The sequence below is a fragment of the Penicillium oxalicum genome, chromosome II (genome assembly GCF_001723175.1).
Source record: "Penicillium oxalicum strain HP7-1 chromosome II, whole genome shotgun sequence".
NCBI classification, from domain to species: Eukaryota; Fungi; Ascomycota; class Eurotiomycetes; order Eurotiales; family Aspergillaceae; genus Penicillium; species Penicillium oxalicum.
Window position 1 is genome coordinate 728650 of NC_064651.1, and position 17587 is coordinate 746236.

A 17587-nucleotide genomic window follows, 5' to 3' on the forward strand; every position below is an offset into this window, starting at 1 on the left:
TTCATGCTTAAGCTGTCGGCCTTGTGACCCACTCTTATCGAAAGCCTGATAAGGTCCTCCGGCTTCAACCCCCACTTTGAAATTTCTTGGATTAGCGATTCTTGAATTCGCAGACCTCGGAGATTTCTGTGGTGCTTAAGAGCAACGTCTCCATTCCTCGAGGTGAAGGAGGCTCCAGCTTCATATATGGAATAGAAGCCAAGCATCTGTACGTTCGACCCTGAGTGAACATTTGAGTGACATGCTAATTTTAATTCATCAAGTCTGCGCTTGCCAGCTGTAGTAGCTTCAAATTCCATGATCAAGACACTCGTTTAACTTCGCATGAACGCACGCCCAGCACATTGCTAATTAATCTGTCCAATTGAACTGCTCTATGATCGACTGACTGCGCCAGAATGGCCGACGTCCGCAGCTTCACTGCTCGACCACTGTCGAAGCATGCCCGAAGCGACCTCAAGGATGCCTTTCGCATCTACCTCTCCTCATCCTCTCTCGCTGCGCTCAGACTCCGCGCTGATGATCTTTGTACGCTATCGTCGGCAGATGGGGCGCCAAAGACCGCAATCGCTTGGACTGCGACGGAGAACATACAAAGCACCGTGATGCAGACGTCCAGAACTCTCCAGGAATGTTACGGGATCAAAGTCGGCGAGAAATATGCCATCACCAAAGTTGATGGCACTTTGGATGATATTGAAACAATCGTGCTGATGGACTGCTCTGACACCGAAAAAATTGAGAGGTTCGGGCCCATCTCTGATAAAGACAGACCTCACTGGGAATGGACCTTAGAGTTTCCGCTTCTCCGCGGTGAGGTCCTGGCCATTGGGCTAGTGTTTGATTTGGAACTCAAGGGGCAGCGCAGAACATTCAAAGTGGTCAATATTCATGCCCCCGGAGCGAGTCCGAACCGTACCATTTTCAGATTTACCAAAAAGTCTAAAGTCTCGCTTGGAACGGAGATCAACGTGAGCGACAACTCGCGTTCGCATATTGCGGTTCAATCCGTGGGATTGGGGGGCCTCTCGCGTCAAATTGAAGACATCAACGAGAGCTTGTCGGACTTCAATGTCAACTCACGCAGCCTTGTTATGCCACCATTCTACGAACATAACCGAGGCATTCTCCTCTACGGACCAAAGGGAACCGGCAAAACGGCACTCCTTCAGCAGATTGAGAATGCTGGCTGGAAGCAAGTTTTCAAGATTGGGACGTCTTCCCTTGGTCGCAGCACTAATGAAAGTGAGGTGAAGCTTCGCAACATTTTCCACGAGGCTGCCCGTGCCAAACCAAGCGTCATCTTGATCGATCAGTTGGAGTTCATTGCGCCCAAAAGGACTTCTTTTGACTCAAATTCTCTCGTATCAGTATTGTGCGAGAACCTTGACGCCATTCAGAGCGCATCCGTACTTGTGGTGGCTGCGACTCGACACCCAAATAACGTTGACGACGCTCTTCGAACTCCACACCGGCTGGGCACGGAGATCGAACTACAAGTTCCTACCGCGCAGGATCGAGCGGAGATCCTACGCGCGATTCGGGGACCAGCCTTTGCAGGGCTCAACGAGGCACTGATTGACTTTATCGCCGAAAAAACCCACGGTTATGTCGGTGCGGATCTCTATGCTCTCCTTCAGCTGATCTGCCGGAAAGCCCGTCAACGACAACTATTGACGTTTGGATTTGAGGGCTTGTCAATGAAGGACACAACGCCGGATATGGACACTCCTCTTATCGATGCGAATGAAAGTAGCGATTCAAATCACGGAGAAATTCGAATTGACCTTGAAATCCTGGAAGAGGATGTTCTGGCATCTCTACAGGAGATTCGTCCCACAGCGATGCGAGAGGTCTTCTTGGAGACACCAAAAGTGCGATGGTCAGATATCGGAGGCCAACATGATATCAAGAAGCGCCTGCAACAGGCGGTTGAAAGGCCCCTCAAGGTACGCAGCGCCCGAGCTCAGGCTTGCCTTTCTATTGGTCCCAAGCAATTTCGATGGTAGCATAGACTAACAATCATCAACAGCATCCGGAGCGCATGCGTCGACTGAATGTCAAGAGCAAAAAGGGAATCCTTCTCTATGGACCCCCTGGGTGCTCCAAGACTCTTACTGTCAAGGCGCTGGCTACAGAAGCCGGGCTGAACTTCCTGGCTGTCAAAGGAGCAGAGATATTGAGCATGTATGTTGGTGAATCTGAGCGATCGTTGCGAGAAATATTCCGCAAGGCCCGCGCGGCACGGCCTAGCATCATTTTCTTCGATGAGATCGACGCCATTGCGGCTCGCCGTAGCAGCAATTCACAAGGTGGCGTCAACGTCCTCACCACCCTTCTCAACGAGATGGACGGTATTGAAGAGCTACGCAATGTCTTGGTCATCGCTGCAACCAACAAGCCTGATGTTCTTGACCCCGCCCTTATGCGACCAGGTCGCCTGGATAACATTCTCTACATCGGCCCGCCAGACATCGAAGCCCGACGAGAGATTCTCCGTATTTGGGCGAGCAAGTCAGTCCTCAGCCCGGAAGTTGACCTCGATGAGCTGGCGGTCGTCACTGAGGGCTATTCCGGAGCGGAGATGGTCAGCATCTGCGAGACTGCTGGCGACGCGGCCTTGGATGAAGAAGAGGAGACGGGCCAGGAGCAAGATGTCAAGTTGAAGCACTTCGAGTATGCGTTGACTCAAGTGCGTCGTCAAATCACGGATTCGGTCATTCGGGAGTACGAGGAATGGCGGGATGCGCAGAAATAAGAATGCACGTATATCCGCAGTTAAATAGGTGATACCCCCTTTGACCCTCTGATCAAGTATATTTTGATTGCGAGGGAATTCTACAAAATTTCAGAATCACAGCGCTACCCACTAGATCATGCCGAGTATGACTTTCAAACCGGTTGACGTAAATTTGAAGGTGTAATCAACATGTCGCACTAGACAACTAAAGAGGAGCCCAGGAGTGCATAAAGGTGATTACCCGAAGCGGCTAGTGCGGCCTTTTATCCAACTGCGTCTGTGGAGCGCGCCAGCTCGTGACTTGACGTGTGACATGCAGGTGCTGAGCTTCGCTCTTTTCTACTGATCTCCATCATTTTTTCCATCTTCACCACACATCCTAGTCATCCTTTCCCACCTTCTTTCGTGGCGCCGTCTCGTTCAAAAAGTTTCCTCAAAAACCCCATCATGTCCACCCGATCCTCTCGGGGTCGTTCGCCTATGCGATCTCCAGATCGGAACCCAGTAAAATCACCTCGAGCTCACGATCGTTCACGAAGCTACTCACGTAGTGCAACGCCAGACCGCCACCGCCGAACCCGGAGCCGAAGCCATTCCATATCGCGAGACCGCTCACCTTCGCGCTCTGCCTCTGGCTCTCGCAGTCCTGCCCGAGGCGGAAGACGTTATCGCAGCACTAGTTACAGTCGTTCCCCCAGCCCAGTACAAAGCCCTCCGCGCAGCTCAAAGGTAAGAATCTCCCAGTGATGTGTCGCGGAGGCTTGATGATCAATTCAAACTAACCCTCTCTGTCACTAGGTTGTGGTGGAAAAATTGACCAAGAATGTCACGGAAGCTCATCTCCGCGAGATATTTGGAAGTTTTGGAGACATTGAATACATTGACCTCCCAATGAACAGATCATGTGAGAACAAAAATTGCCCGACCTTCATGCTCTTCAATCATGCAAAGGCTTACTGATCCTGGCTTCTGCCTCGACACAGTCATGACGAACCGTGGCACTGCCTACATTCTCTATTACGACCCAGCCGATGCCGAAGCCGCCATTGCACACATGCATGAAGCTCAACTGGACGGTGCTGTTTTGAATGTATCAATTGTGCTTCCCCGACGGAACTTCTCACGCTCGCCACCACCTGCATCAAACCGAGGCCCTGGTGGACGCGCACGTTTTGGCAAGAGAACCCGTGGGGACTCACCACCCCGGAGACATGGGCGCGCACGACCCGGAGATCGACGAGACACATATCGACCTCCATCGGTATCGCGATCTCGATCGCCAGTGCGACCGCGATCCTACTCCCGTTCCCGCTCGCCCCCACGCCGAGGAAGTCGGCGAGCAGATAGCCCACGATCACGTCGACGCCGAAGCCCCAGCTACAGCAGCTACAGTTACAGCAGTCGGAGCCGGAGTCGCAGCCCAGTGAGAAGCCGAAGCCGCACTAGACGATAGAGATCAAAATTCATGGCCAAATACAGAGTCGAGGGCGTTGGCCGAAACAAATGCAGATTTGTTTGATGAACTTATTGTGGCATCCCTGCATTTTCATTGGCGAGTCGCAGCAATAGGCGACCAAGTACATTTTGGAATAAAGAAGCAAAGAGGGCAAGGAGAGAACAAAGACGTTGAACCTATTCGCGGTGCCGAATTCGATGTATCCTGGAGATTTTGGAATCGAGGCAATCGACTTCAAACACTTCAAGATTTTTCTCGGGTTCGCATATTCCACACATTATTTTGTGAGTTCCTTCCCCGCGGGAGAGGGACGAGATCAAATCATTTGTCATGGCAGAGAAGGAGCAGAAGGGTTCGGTGTCAATTGAGTCGAGACGTTTTGGGCCTTTGGAAACGATACAACAACGCTTAGAAAAACGAACACCACCCAACATACATCGCTGCAAGATTCTTCTTATCCGTTGCCTGCACAATGAGTTCGTCGACCTGTCCGTCCACGGACAGCGGGATTGGCTGCTTGGACATGAAGCCTCGAACTTTATCGCGAACACCCTCCAAGACACCTGCAGGCGTATCAGGAACATTGACGTGAGTGCGGCGCTGGAATTATTCAGTGTCAGTTAGTCCCTGTACTCTTGCAAATCAGGACCTTGTATCAACATCAGACTTAGACTCACTCTTTTCCCAATGAAATCTGTTGTCGGGTCATGTAAGAAAGTCTCCAAGATAGTCATGAGGGAATCTTCGTTCTGTCGTAAAAGGCCGAGAGATATCTCGCAGGTTCTCCGGAAAGGTCCTGTTTCAATTTTGAGCTTGGTCAGTACGCAGCACAGTTGGATACAGAGTTTGATAATCTGGCAACAAACCATTATACCCATAAGCACCAAAAGCATCTATCATGTTGTGCGTCAGGCGAAAGGGAACCACCTCGGGCTTTTCGAACGTAAGGCCCTGTTGAGACCAGTCAGTTAGGGGGATGCTGGGCTCTAAGTAGGAGGTCTTCTCGTTCTCACCTTATCGAAAAGGCAGTTGAAGTCGACATGAAGGATACCGCCCGTGCCTTCTTCAAATAACAGGTTCTCACCATGACGGTCGCCGAGTCTGTGTTCATATGTGAATCAGCATTGAACACAGTCTAGAATAATCAAGCTTGCCGATCGACGAGACAAGCCAACATACCCCAGAACGTATCCGACCATTGACATCACCGCTGTAGACCGCGTGTAGCGCAGTCGGGCTGTGAACCACGATTCTGTTTCGGGGAACATTTCAACAAACCATTCGTGAAGAACTGGTGGGAGTCTAGAGAAAAGGTCAGTCTTACAATGTCCGAAACAACGCGGTGTATAAGGAAAGGAGGGTGTCGCACTTGGATAGAATCATTGTATCGAAAAGAGACACTTTTGAGAATGTCTTGTCTGCACAAATTTCGTCGAGATAATGTCTGATTTCGGTGTACTAACCCAATGGAAATGTTACACATGCTTAGCGAGAAGAAATAAGGGCATGGTTAGATGTGCACTCGGAACTTACGTTGGCTTGCACTCTTCGCTCACGGAGAAGCTTCACTACAATGTCTCTCAGCGTACGAAGATTGTCGACCCATTCAATGATACCGCATTCTTCGTTCAACGGAGTGACAGCATAGGTCTTGATGTCTGGTGTTTTATTAGCGTGGCCTTGGAATTTTTGTCCAAGAAGGTGCAACATACACAACCGCCGCTTGCTTGCCTCCACATCTCGCTTCAAGAAGCGATTAATCATGTTATTGAATTCCATGAGACGCTGATCCTTGCGAAGATCGTCTTTGGGCTTGCAAAGCGCATTGTAAATTTTACCGTCAGATCCTCGGATGCTAATCTTTCGTGGCTTCTGAAGGGAGTTGAGGACTTGCGCCTCATCGAGAACGGCTAGAAGTCGTCAGTGCCAAAATTAAACAAGTCGTAAACTCTTCTGTCGACTTACCCTCAATTGTTGTTGGATCTCGGGGAAACGGTCGGAACCCTTTTAGATGTTCGGATTCGTGGCTAACGGGTAGACTTGGAATCAACATGGCCTGGAAAGGCACGACCAGTCGACAGGGGGCCACTTTATGATTGAATCCGAGGTTGCGCGCAAGATTGACCTTGGACGCCCGTTCCTCCACGCGGGCGAGGCAGAGTTGAAGAAGCTCGTCAGAGAATCTTTGACCTTGCTGGATCATGCGACGAATGTCAGGACTGTTGTCCTTCTTGACTTTGCTGTTGTACTCTTGAATTTTGGTGAGACACGCTTGACCCTTCAGCGCTCGATCTTTGTTAGATGATTTCACGACGGCGAGGACCGTCCACAACCCTTGCTGAGGGAAGCTCTGAACGGCCTTGGTAACCATTCGTGTGAGAAGATCATACACCGTAGAGTTACGGTGGCTGATACGGGCTACCACCTGAGGTAGAATTGTGAAAAGCTGTAATAGTCAGAACCTAATCTCAAATAATGCAGCCCTTAAAAGAATTTAGTAGTCATACCAGAAAAGCTTGAAGGCGAGCGGAAATGTATTTTCGCAACTGGTTGTGTATCTCATCTAAGCTCTTGAGTCGCTGAGCGTGAGTGTGCTGCTGGAATTCCCTATTTTGACGGCATTGCGATGTCAGCTTGGGCTATTTCAAAATGAAAGGGTCGAGGACATACTCATTACTGCCTCTCTTAGGGTCAATCGGCTGGCCTACAACAGCAGCGTGTTCTAGCCAAAGAGTCAAAATTTTGGGCAGCGTTTGGAAGACGTATTTGCAGCCGTATGTGAGCGAGCGAAGATAGTTTTCGATCACAAGCTTCGTGGCTTCTCCACTCAAACTAGACGGATAGCAGTGAGCGATTGATCGGCTGACACACCATGATCAGCATATACTTACTATATCTGCGCTTCCTTGCCCATGGGCTTGACCTTTTCTAGTTCAAGAATCTTGTTATAGTGCTTCCCCAAATAGTAATGCGCTTTCTCCCACCTGGTCCAAGAAGTCAGCAAATCACATGTAGCTGATAATTTTTTTTTGCGTCGACATACTTCGGGTACAATTTGATAGCCGCACGATAACGCTGAACAATAGCCTGCGTGTGTGTCTGTCCAGCTCGATCTGTCCATTTTGCTAGCATGAGGTGTGCCTGGCAGATTTGTGTTAGCAGTCGACAAATCAAGTAGCTAGGTCAACACGCAACGTACCACGGCCGCTGTTTCATTCTGATTCTTGCCACGCCCCGACAGAAATGAAGCTGCTTGAGAATCGACGGAGGGGGTTGTCGCATTTGTCTCGTTTGACGCTATCGCGCCTTCCAAAGTTTGGATCGCCTTGCGATGATGTCCATCTTTCCATAGGAGCCGCGCATGCTCAATAGTGGCTGATCTATCCTTCAAGCGTGCAGCATGTAGCATCGAATGGTACGCCTGGCCAGTGAAATTGCCTTTTCTTGACAGGTGGGCGCTAGTGAGCCAGGCAGCTGATATGTCCGAGCTTCCGAATCCGCCCCTGAAAGCACGTCAATGATTCGAGCCTGTAAATAGATAGTGCTTCTTTACTTACGCGAGTTCCATCGCAGCTCGTCTCAGGCCCAAAAGATACTGTTTGTCAGCAAGATAACCTCCCAGTACGTTAAGACGGCGGTTTAAAGTGCGGAGCAAGGAGTCCTTAGAGGGTTGAGCGTCATCAGGTCCTGCGCGGACTATTGCTTCGACATCGGCAAGGGCATGAAGTCGAAGCATATCCTCATGACAAGATTGTAAAGAAGCTGCTGAGTTAGCTGTCAAAGACTTCGCCACGCTCAGTCTCAGTTCATTGATAGTATCAATGAAAGCAGAGGGCCCCTTTTGACGTAGGGCACTTAGCGCGGACCCGATGCCTACGTTGAATTCACCATTTCCGTCCCCGGCAGAAATTTCTAGATAGCTCTCCAGTTTGTCCCATCTGCTAGTGATCCATGACGCCTCGACTGCGAATGGCAAAAGTCGAGACGCGGCGGGCTCGGACTGCTTAAGAACCTCAAAGCGCGTGACAATTGCATCTAGAGAGCGTCAAAGAAGTGAACATAAGCGTTCAAAAGGGCGTGGGTCTCACCTTGTTGGCCGGACTCCTTGAGGCAGGTCACAAGGTTCCATTGCGCGTCAATATTATTGGGTTCCTTCTCAAGCTCCAGTTCATACCAGCTTTGCGCTGTGGCCCATCTGCCTGCTTTTCGATGTTCAAGGATTTGCTGATCAATACTTAGGGCTGAAAGGTGGCTGGATATGCCTTCAATTCCATCAGGCTCATCGATTTGACTGTAGATGTCCTGCAGCCTTTCGTACAGCTGCTCAGAGGAGGTGGTGGCTGCACCTTGGGACCCAGCTTGTGAACTAGACCGGCGGATGTATTGTTCCCAATGAAAGAGAGCTCGAGAGAAAGACCTGCATTCAACGGCTCTTGTCGAGATAATCTCTGGTGGAATGGAGGCCAGCAGCCATTCCACCGACTTGATTTGGGAGGCGTACTTATCGAGCAGTGAATCCCGCCCGGAGTCCTTGTGGGATCGATTCGACGAATGGGACTGGATATTGAGAGCATTGAGTTGTTTTTTCTTCCCCTGGAGCCACCTGGTCAAGTAGTCCAAAACCTCGAAGACGCTCTATGATGAACACTAGTCAGCCTGTATATCTGAAAATTCTGTTAGGCAAAAATTACCTGGCTACAACTGATAATGGTCTCGCGGAAACTATTGTTCACGTCTGGAAGAGGATGCGACAAAATGTAGACCAATTCAAGCTGGAGATCCTGCTGCTCCTGTTCTGTGCCCCCGACAATGCGATTCAAAGCAGCAAAAGGGAAAAGAAAGGAAGAGATGGATATGTCTTGTCCCTTCACGACCCGACTGCAAACCGCAAAGATGAGCTTTGCATTATCACCGCTGCCGGCCTGCAGCAGATCCTGCACCAAGGTCCGAAGCCATTCGCTATGCGTCATTTTTTGAGACAACAACGGGTATGTCACTTTGGAATTTGTGGCGACCACAGTGACTGTGTAAGTCGACGTCAAGAAGGGTGTCAACGTGTTTCGTACGCTTTCAGGAAGCTCCATCCATCTGCTGTACTTTTCGTCACCCTGAAGATCGCGAGATCGTTGAGTGACCGCTGCATTCAGATTGCAAATCTTTAAGAGCCCTTGCATGGCGTACGCTAGAAAGCCCTGAGCACGCGTGTTGGATGCCGAAAGGAACGCCTCGACAAGGACATTTTGCAGGAAGAACAGGATAAATTCGACTGTCTCCTCCATTCTGTCAAAGTTAGATAAGACCAGAATGTCCTTCTTTTCTTTGATTGTCTCTACCCGGTTCGGATCCAGGCACCCGATAAGACCCAGACACTGAGACGAGAGCAATGTAATAGAGTCAGATGTGACACTGAACTTCACACAGCAATCTAGCAAAGCTCGGGTCAGCTGAGCGATGACAGGGTCCGGCTGTTCACTGAGGACAGAGACGTGCAAAAACTCTTCATTCTCTGACAGAAACGGCAATAATTCCTTCAGAGCCTGCTCAATGACCGTCGAGTTCTCGCTTTGGCAGCGGCGGATGAGCGCAAGAAACTTGCTACGAACATCCAGCTCGGCGCGCAGCACGCTGATTTTGGTTTCAAACTCTGCCAACTCGGGGATAGAAGCAAGGGACGGCATGGTGTTGAAAGTATCGCGCACAAGATTTGGCTGATTTGTCAAGATATGGTCAATCAGCTGAGAAGCTTGTTTTCTGCTGTTAGTGGTCAGATTGTCCCAGTATCTGATGACGATCGCCCATGTTTGATCAATAAGAGGCTCAATGTCTTCTTCGCTCAAGGATCGGATGAGTGTTTGCCAGGCTGAAAATGCATGATCACACAGCTCCCCAATCTCGAGCGCAGATCGCAGGCAGGCGCAGACTTGGGGTAACGCATTGTTTACGTGACCTTGAGCAATATTGATCATTTCCTCGATAGCTTTCAAGTTGCGGCGTTTTTCTGCAAGTGTCTGCCGGACCTGGAAATCATTGATAGCATTGGCAAACTGAGTGATAATGCCTAGAACATGCTCCTCGATGAAATGACTGAGAAGATCCGCCTTTTTAGAAGAGGTCGCGTGCACAAACTTCCTCGGGACGAATGTGGCGAGGCGATGAAGTGCTTGCAAGAACTGAAGGAGAAGATCTTAGCAAATTGGAATTCAAAAAGCTTTTTTAAACCATTTTCGGGCGGTTTCTTACCCTTTCCTTATTGTGCTCTCCAGCATCTCCGAGGCTCTTCAGCAAATCGCACGCAATAAGGATAGGCTCAATTCGGACCAATTCAGCTAAAGATCGGCCTTTGAATGCTGGATCGATATCAGAAAGGAGGGACATAATCATGGCTTCTGGATCATCTGATTGCTGGGCCAGGAGAAAAGCCAGAATTGCCGCGAGATTGTTCTTCTCGGAACACACATCGAAAGGCGATTCACCCTCGTTGCGACTTGCTCCAATCCTACAAATAATGTCTCTTTTCCTTGTCAGTACCAGGTAGGGGAGCACATGGACCTCAGTCAGTCGGAGGAAACCGTCGACCTTCATGCCCAGTAATTCGCACAGTTGCTCAGCCATATGTGGACGGGTCTGGAGGTTTTTGACAACTGCCACCGAGAGCGTTCGCCAATAAGGCCGGAACAAACCAGCAGGCGTGAGAGAAAACCATTGCGCAAGTTTAGACAGCTGTCACCAATCATTAGTATTCGGCAGCTCTCGCAACAAAATTGCGCTGGCAGTTATGAACAGTGATAAGACGTCCAAACACATTGTACTTACTTCGTTGAAGGCCACAGCACAGATGTATGGATTTGCATGACCAAGGTATTCCAATAGACGCAACAATATGATATGTTTCTCGTCATCGTCCGAAATACTGGTACCAGCTTTTAGTCTGAGGATGCATAAGGAACAGAACGGAATTTGAGATATGGACAAACCTTGCAAGACGGCAAAGGGTCAAGATACACGCCTCCTGGAGGGGCACATCGTTTTTCTCTGACAAATTCCGCAGCCATTCCAGCGCAATTACAAAATTTGCTCTTCGGAGATCGGCGGGCAAAGCCGGTTGCACGAAGGCGACCATTGAGTGTCTGAATACGTGTTAGCCACCATCATCGCTTGCTTATCCCAATCGATTGCGTACGTAGTTGCCACTCGAAGCTCACGAATTGAGCTACGCAGCGAATGCAGACAAAATTCCCCCGCTGATGAGGAGGAAAGATGTAAATGTTTGAGGTTTGGAGAGTGAATGAGAATACGCCTCAGCGTAATCATCGCCGCAATTCGAGGACCCGGAGCGCGAGAAAGCCGAGGAAGGATGAAATTGAGGATGGTCCATATGTCTTCGTAACTAGCGATTTCTTTCTCTAGGACATGACTATCGCCAGACTTATCGCCGTCACACCGATGACATTGGAAGGTTTCTTTGTCCATGAAACTTGTTGGATTTTGCACCAACATGCCCGCAACAGCACACGAGAGCTTGCCGAGACCTTTCAAAAACTCCGTCTTTTGGGTCTCTGTAATTCCTTCGAACAAATTTCTTTATTTGACTGTCAGTTTTCGATGAACAAAACAACGACTGATAGGTCGTGACTTACTGCACAACTCCTTGAAGCTCTGTCAAGGTGGCTATTGAGCTACAGCCAAGAATTGTTGAGAGTCTTTTCAGGAGGGTTTGGACAAGACTCTCATCCGAACCTTCCTCAGAAAGACATAGCCGTTTGGATGCTCGTGCCTCGCTGCCCTCTTGACCGTGAACCAGCTCTAAGGCTCGAGTCTTCTGATATGATTCAGCTAAATCGGCATCTATACTGGATTCCAGATCGCCGGAAGACTTGAGCATGAGCGCTACATTATCAAGTAGACGTGTGCGCAAATTTTGCACAGAGGTCTATAAATTATATGAGCAAGATTAATTCGACGAAGGAGATATACACGTGACGTACCATGAGACACTGATCCAAGGCCTGTTGGTCCTGAATTTTGGCCTTCATGTCGTCCAGAACGGGCAGAAGAAGGTCACTCAATTGGAGCATCTTAGATTTTGATTGCATGACAACCTGGGTCAGCTCGTCCACAAATTGGCTGAGGTCAAATTGAATTGCGACCAGATGAGGGCTCAGACTGGCAGGAAGAAACTCTGCAAGGCACTGTGCCCAAGCACTGACTAAATCCAAGCCGGGAGACATGGCTGCCGTAGACAATTCCGGGGCGCATAGTTGATACGTGTACCAGAGACATCGGGTGATCAATGGTTGGCCTTCCAATGCGGCTTTGGAATCTAGAATTTCAAACCCTCGCAAGAGCACTCTTCGAAGGCGATGGTATCCATTCAATGCCCATGGCAGATTTTGTCTGAGGAGGAACGACTGCTGCCGAGTGAGCTCTCGGGTCGAAGCCTTAGGACTCAAGCAATTTAGCAAGGTCATAACCAGAGTGGCTGCCTGAGAGAATGTCCCTATGACCAAGCTTCGATTCAAAAGACTACGCGGAAGGCCCAGATTGTCCATATCCACGAGCAAGGTTCCAGTTCTGGATGGCAAAGATAACTTGGCAGGACGAAAACCTTGAATGTTCGTGTCTAGGCTACTTTCCAATGAGGACAAGGTGTCTATGAGGAATTAGTTACCTGCAAAACCTATGACGGAAATGACAGGGGATGGGACATACCCAATGCGCAAGCTCGGAGAAATGCCGAGATACTATAGCACGATAGCGAGGTGCGAATGTTTTTGTACTGCACACAAGCTAAGCTGACGAAGATCGAATGCACTTTCTCTTGAACTGCCTCGGCGTGCCAGGCACAAGCCAGCTTGATCAACTGGAGAATCAACCACGAAAACAGAGGCGCTTGAATCTCCTCACCCAAGATGGTTGGGTCTGAGACCCCCCAGAGAGCTTGAGGTGCTCTGTCGATGCCCACGTGGATTATCTCCAGGCAATCGAGAATTTGACCTTCCAAATCATCTTCGGTGCCACCGTTCGACTGGCTCACTTCCAGTCCCGCTTTCAGAATGATACATATGAGCTTGTTGACATCAGTGACTCCATCGTCGAGACGGATTTGTGTTGATTTCTCGCCCAAAAGCTCTTGTCGCAGCTGCGAAAATGCCTCCCGGGATAGTCGCTGCGGCTCCTGGCCTTGTGTTGCCAGTCGGGGAGCAAAATGAGCGGCCAGAATGGATGAGGCTGGCTCGGCAAATCGATCATCTTGAAAGGCAGAACCTTGTGCGGTGTGTCCGTTGGGCGCCATCATGGGCAGACATGTTCCAATGAGACAATGTGAACGTCTCAAGATATTCTTGATCGAGGACGAGCACACGAGCTGAAGCCGAGTGACGACGCGTGAAGCTCCATGCCAAAAGGGCGATAACGATAAGATATTCGCGGACACCTCAGGCCACACTGCTGCCCACCACTTTTGCCTCTTTGGGCGATGGACACCCCAGAAAATTAGAGACGGTCGAATTTTGACCTGATATTGGGATGTTTGTGTCCAACGCGAGGGAGAGAAACTGATCCTAGCTCGGAACCGCGTCGGATTCCAGATCGATTCTTCACTTTAGTACAGCTCTCGTAAGGGTTTCCCTCCGCGCCGCTCCTGCCATTTCTGGATCGTGATTCCCGGCCGACTTTCATAGTTCTTTCAATTGCTGTTTCGAGCAGGGCTCCATACTTCAGCGTTCTCATCGCTGCTCACTTCCAGCTCGCTCCTCGACCTTGTCGTCCTTTTTTTTTTTTTTACACAAGCTCAGAAAGTCTCGCCACTATGGACGAATCCTTCTCGGTGACTGAAATCACCCCAGCGGTGTCTGAGAACTCGAGGCACGCGCGTTGGATGAAAGCAGCTCTTGAGATGGTAATATTCCACCCGGTGGCCAGCAATTCCCAGTACCCAATAGCCAAACTGACATGAAATCCTAGGGTGAGAAAGCCCTCGAGTACGGAGAAACCCCCGTGGGCTGTGTTCTTGTCCATAATGATCAAATCGTGGGGCGAGGCATGAATGATACCAATCGCTCAATGAATGTAAGTACTGCACTTGCGCTCTGACTTGAAGTATTGCATCCCGATGCGCCTGCCTCAAAGACGATCAACCTCTTTGAGGCGCCCAAAGTCAGATCAAAGCTGGTTGATGCTAAACTCTTGTGGCAGGGCACCCGTCACGCCGAGTTTCTGGCCATCGCAGAATTCCTCAAGAGCTTTCCCAAGTCTGCTCTTCAGTTGACCGATCTTTACGTGACCGTTGAACCCTGCATTATGTGCGCGTCTGCTTTGAGACAGTACCGTATCCGAAGTGTGTACTTTGGCTGTGCCAACGACCGATTCGGAGGCACCGGAGGCGTTCTGACGATTCATGCCGAGTAAGGACTGCAATACTGAGACCTGGCCGAGATCTAAGAGACGCACGTTCCCCTATGCTGACCTGTCATCAGTCGCTCGATCGATTCAGCCTACCCGGTGTATGGTGGATTGTTCCAGAAGGAGGCCATTATGCTCCTTCGTCGCTTCTACATTCAAGAAAACACGAAAGGTAATTCCATCCAATTTGATGTTCAAACAGCGTCATGATGAATGGCGGAGCTGATGTATTCAATCCGCTAGCGCCTGTCCCTAGGGCAAAAAGGAATCGCGAACTCAACACTGCCTTCGATCACGTCCGCGAGATCACCGCTGCCAATGGGGTGGCTGTTTTACCTAGCTCTTAGCAGGAGATATGCTCACTGCTGGGGTGCTCGTATGGCTCCTTTTTGTTTTCAAACATTGGCATCTAACCTGAGTGAATGAAACCGGCTTGCATACATTTACGCTGCTGGGAATGACTGACGAGAACAAACGAAGTATTTTAATTGGGAATTGCGCCTTGGGAAAGAAAAGAGAGAGTCAAAAAAAATGGCGAACAGCTCGCAGCAGGATATGTATACAGAAATTGAGCAACTCGTGACCTTAAGAGAGCTCAATCAAGCTCTGCCCAAACGCTCAGCCTCCAATTCCCGCTCCGCTTGCTGGTAGTACTTGGCGGTGTCAACACCGTGCTAAGCAGCAATTAGCATGAGTCAAAAATAAAACAAAGAGCCACCATATCGCCAACTGCTTACCTGGTCGTGGTTGACAATGTTGAACCAGGGTAGGACGTGGAGGAACAGCCCAGAGTAACGCGAGTTACGAGCTGCCACACCCTGAAGGTAAGAGGACATGCCAGATGTGCCGTACAGGGGCTCTCCCTTCTTGACCTTGTCCACCATCTCACGCATATCCATCTCCACTTCACGGCTGTTCTCAGTGAATCCATAGAAACGGTCTATCGATCCAGGGTTAGTCTTTCAAGCGTTCAACCCCTCTCAAGCAGGGCCATTGAGGGTCTACACATACTGCATGAGCGCTGGTACAGAACGTGAAGACCACCAAGGAATCCAATGGCAGTCGCCAAGCGCATGACAGGAGAGAAGCCACCGCGGCCGACATGCGACGGGCTCACTCGCTCCATGACCCAAAAGGCAATGGGGGAGACTGAAGCAGCGGCTCCGGCCACCGCATAGTCGTTAGGACGAGCATATCCAAATACCCGGCGCAAGTGTCTAAACAGATTCAAATGGTGAGCTTGGGGGGGTTTCAATGGTCATGTCCGGGTAGGGAAGTATTGGATCTCGTACGGGTCGGAATCAATCAGCTGCGGGGCGAAGAATGATGGTTAGCTCGGGGAATCCATCTTTCCGTATCAGGTCAAGGACTCAGCTCATACAGGATAGTCAGAGGCCACGCGCTTGGGAGGCACAACAACTGAGCTGTGATCGGAAGCCATGATGCCGTTTAGTGGGGATTGTTGTGCAGAGTCGAAGTTCGAAGTTCGGAAGTTGGACGGAGGTTGTCCACTAGCCCGCTTTGGGACTAGCGCATAGCGGGCGGGACAGCACCCGCCGCAGCCAATTGTACTCGTGGAGTAATTGGCGCGCGTCCAGACGCGTTTCTTTGGAGATTTAACAATCGTCTCGATAAGGGTACTGAGTCTCCGAACAATTGAGCGGTGCATTGTGTCAACTCCAGATTACGCATTACAACCATGGGTGACTCACCGGAAGCTGTGCAATCTCCGACAAATGTGGACGATCTATTCGACTACGACGTCGGCCTCGATGAGATCTTCAAAAACCAACCAGATACCACCGCTACCTCGAATGGCTCTAAACCGGCCACGGGCGATCCCACGTCCTTAGGTCTAGGGCTTGACGAAGAAGTCAAAGTCACAAAGCAACGAAAGCCTAACCCAAAACTTGACGAAGCTCGGTACGATTGATTGTGATCAACCTCTCGGGAGCATGATGAAGCATCAACCATAGCAGCGGCAGCAGCCAACTAACAGATCATCTCTAGTCTCCTTTCACAGCCAGGAATTCCCAAGCTGCGTCATACGGCCAAAAAAAAGCTCAGATTCAAGGGAAAGGGCCATGAGGTAGGACCATTCAGTCCTGTTATGATCGAGCCCCCTCCAAGCCTCTCGACTAACTCGATCGCCTGCAAACCATTAGTTCCAAGACACCGAACGATTACTAAACTTCTACCAATTATGGCTTGATGACCTCTTCCCGCGCGCAAAATTCGCCGACGGGTTAGCCATGATTGAGAAACTGGGTCACACCAAGCGCATTCAAACCATGAGGAAGGAGTGGATTGACGAAGAAAAACCGAAGCCGTTTTACGACAGAACCAATACCGACGACCCTGCTGGGTCATCCGCCAACCGAAACTCGGAAGGAGACAGGCCAAGAGACCACGTTGCAAATGATTCTACCACAAATCAAACGGGGACCGCAAATGATGAAGACTTGTTCATGCCAGACCCAGAGGCGGAGAACCGGCGTCCTGTCAGCCATCCGGAGCCAGATGACGATGAACTCGAGGACCTTCTACGGGAACAAGATGGTGAAATCACATTTGCTCCGCCAAAACCAGTGCCTCGATCTCACCAGGACCATCCCGAACCTGACGATGACGATCTTGAAGATCTCTTGAGGGAGCAAGATGAAGTAATGGCGGATATGCCTAAATCCACATCCAGACCCGCAGACACGCCTATGGACGACTTTGATGCCGAGTATGAAGCGATGAACGAGATGGGACTTTAGACTGTGCCGTGGAAATATAATGTTCAATAAATAATGAATTCAAGGCAAACTGCACTCAATCTCCATCCCATCGAGCCCAAAAAATGAAGATTGCTCAACCAAAACTCTTCTAATCCCTGTGTTCAGAGCCATCCGCGAAATCTAAGGAAATTCGAGTACTTCCTGGTCAAATCTTAAAAACCAGTAATATGCCGAACCAAAGTATCAGCACAGGTGCTGTCTCTTCTG

General features: G+C 49.9%; 6 protein-coding genes across 6 annotated transcripts; 4 read left to right on the forward strand and 2 right to left on the reverse strand.

The window, feature by feature from the left end:
- Positions 1-398: 398 nt before the first annotated feature.
- On the forward strand, positions 399-2758 carry POX_b02147 (ATPase; the record flags this gene model as incomplete). Its single annotated transcript, XM_050111062.1, has 2 exons — positions 399-1949; positions 2033-2758. The coding sequence occupies 2 exons, from the start codon at positions 399-401 to the stop codon at positions 2756-2758; spliced, it is 2277 nt and encodes a 758-aa protein (XP_049971408.1).
- Positions 2759-3187: 429 nt separating this feature from the next.
- POX_b02148 (Serine/arginine-rich splicing factor SR45) lies at positions 3188-4167 on the forward strand (the record flags this gene model as incomplete). Its single annotated transcript, XM_050111063.1, has 4 exons — positions 3188-3469; positions 3539-3644; positions 3724-3830; positions 3892-4167. 4 exons carry the CDS (start codon positions 3188-3190, stop codon positions 4165-4167), a joined length of 771 nt encoding a protein of 256 aa, XP_049971409.1.
- A 437-nt stretch (positions 4168-4604) lies between these two features.
- POX_b02149 (uncharacterized protein) lies at positions 4605-13491 on the reverse strand (the record flags this gene model as incomplete). The annotated part of the gene is made up of 24 exons (XM_050111064.1): positions 4605-4796; positions 4874-4992; positions 5063-5147; positions 5210-5297; positions 5376-5498; positions 5566-5654; positions 5730-5854; positions 5909-6106; positions 6162-6642; positions 6704-6803; positions 6867-7028; positions 7088-7180; positions 7240-7337; positions 7396-7699; positions 7754-8231; positions 8285-8831; positions 8888-10366; positions 10437-10916; positions 11010-11106; positions 11171-11323; positions 11377-11775; positions 11834-12126; positions 12182-12846; positions 12906-13491. The coding sequence occupies 24 exons, from the start codon at positions 13489-13491 to the stop codon at positions 4605-4607; spliced, it is 7434 nt and encodes a 2477-aa protein (XP_049971410.1).
- Positions 13492-14004: 513 nt separating this feature from the next.
- On the forward strand, positions 14005-14944 carry POX_b02150 (tRNA-specific adenosine deaminase subunit tad2; the record flags this gene model as incomplete). Its single annotated transcript, XM_050111065.1, has 5 exons — positions 14005-14094; positions 14160-14264; positions 14391-14599; positions 14672-14769; positions 14841-14944. The coding sequence occupies 5 exons, from the start codon at positions 14005-14007 to the stop codon at positions 14942-14944; spliced, it is 606 nt and encodes a 201-aa protein (XP_049971411.1).
- Positions 14945-15196: 252 nt separating this feature from the next.
- Positions 15197-16038, reverse strand: POX_b02151 (NADH-ubiquinone oxidoreductase; the record flags this gene model as incomplete). Its single annotated transcript, XM_050111066.1, has 5 exons — positions 15197-15271; positions 15335-15537; positions 15609-15814; positions 15890-15906; positions 15979-16038. The coding sequence occupies 5 exons, from the start codon at positions 16036-16038 to the stop codon at positions 15197-15199; spliced, it is 561 nt and encodes a 186-aa protein (XP_049971412.1).
- A 258-nt stretch (positions 16039-16296) lies between these two features.
- POX_b02152 (Chromosome segregation in meiosis protein 3) lies at positions 16297-17359 on the forward strand (the record flags this gene model as incomplete). Its single annotated transcript, XM_050111067.1, has 3 exons — positions 16297-16520; positions 16608-16686; positions 16763-17359. 3 exons carry the CDS (start codon positions 16297-16299, stop codon positions 17357-17359), a joined length of 900 nt encoding a protein of 299 aa, XP_049971413.1.
- Positions 17360-17587: the final 228 nt, after the last annotated feature.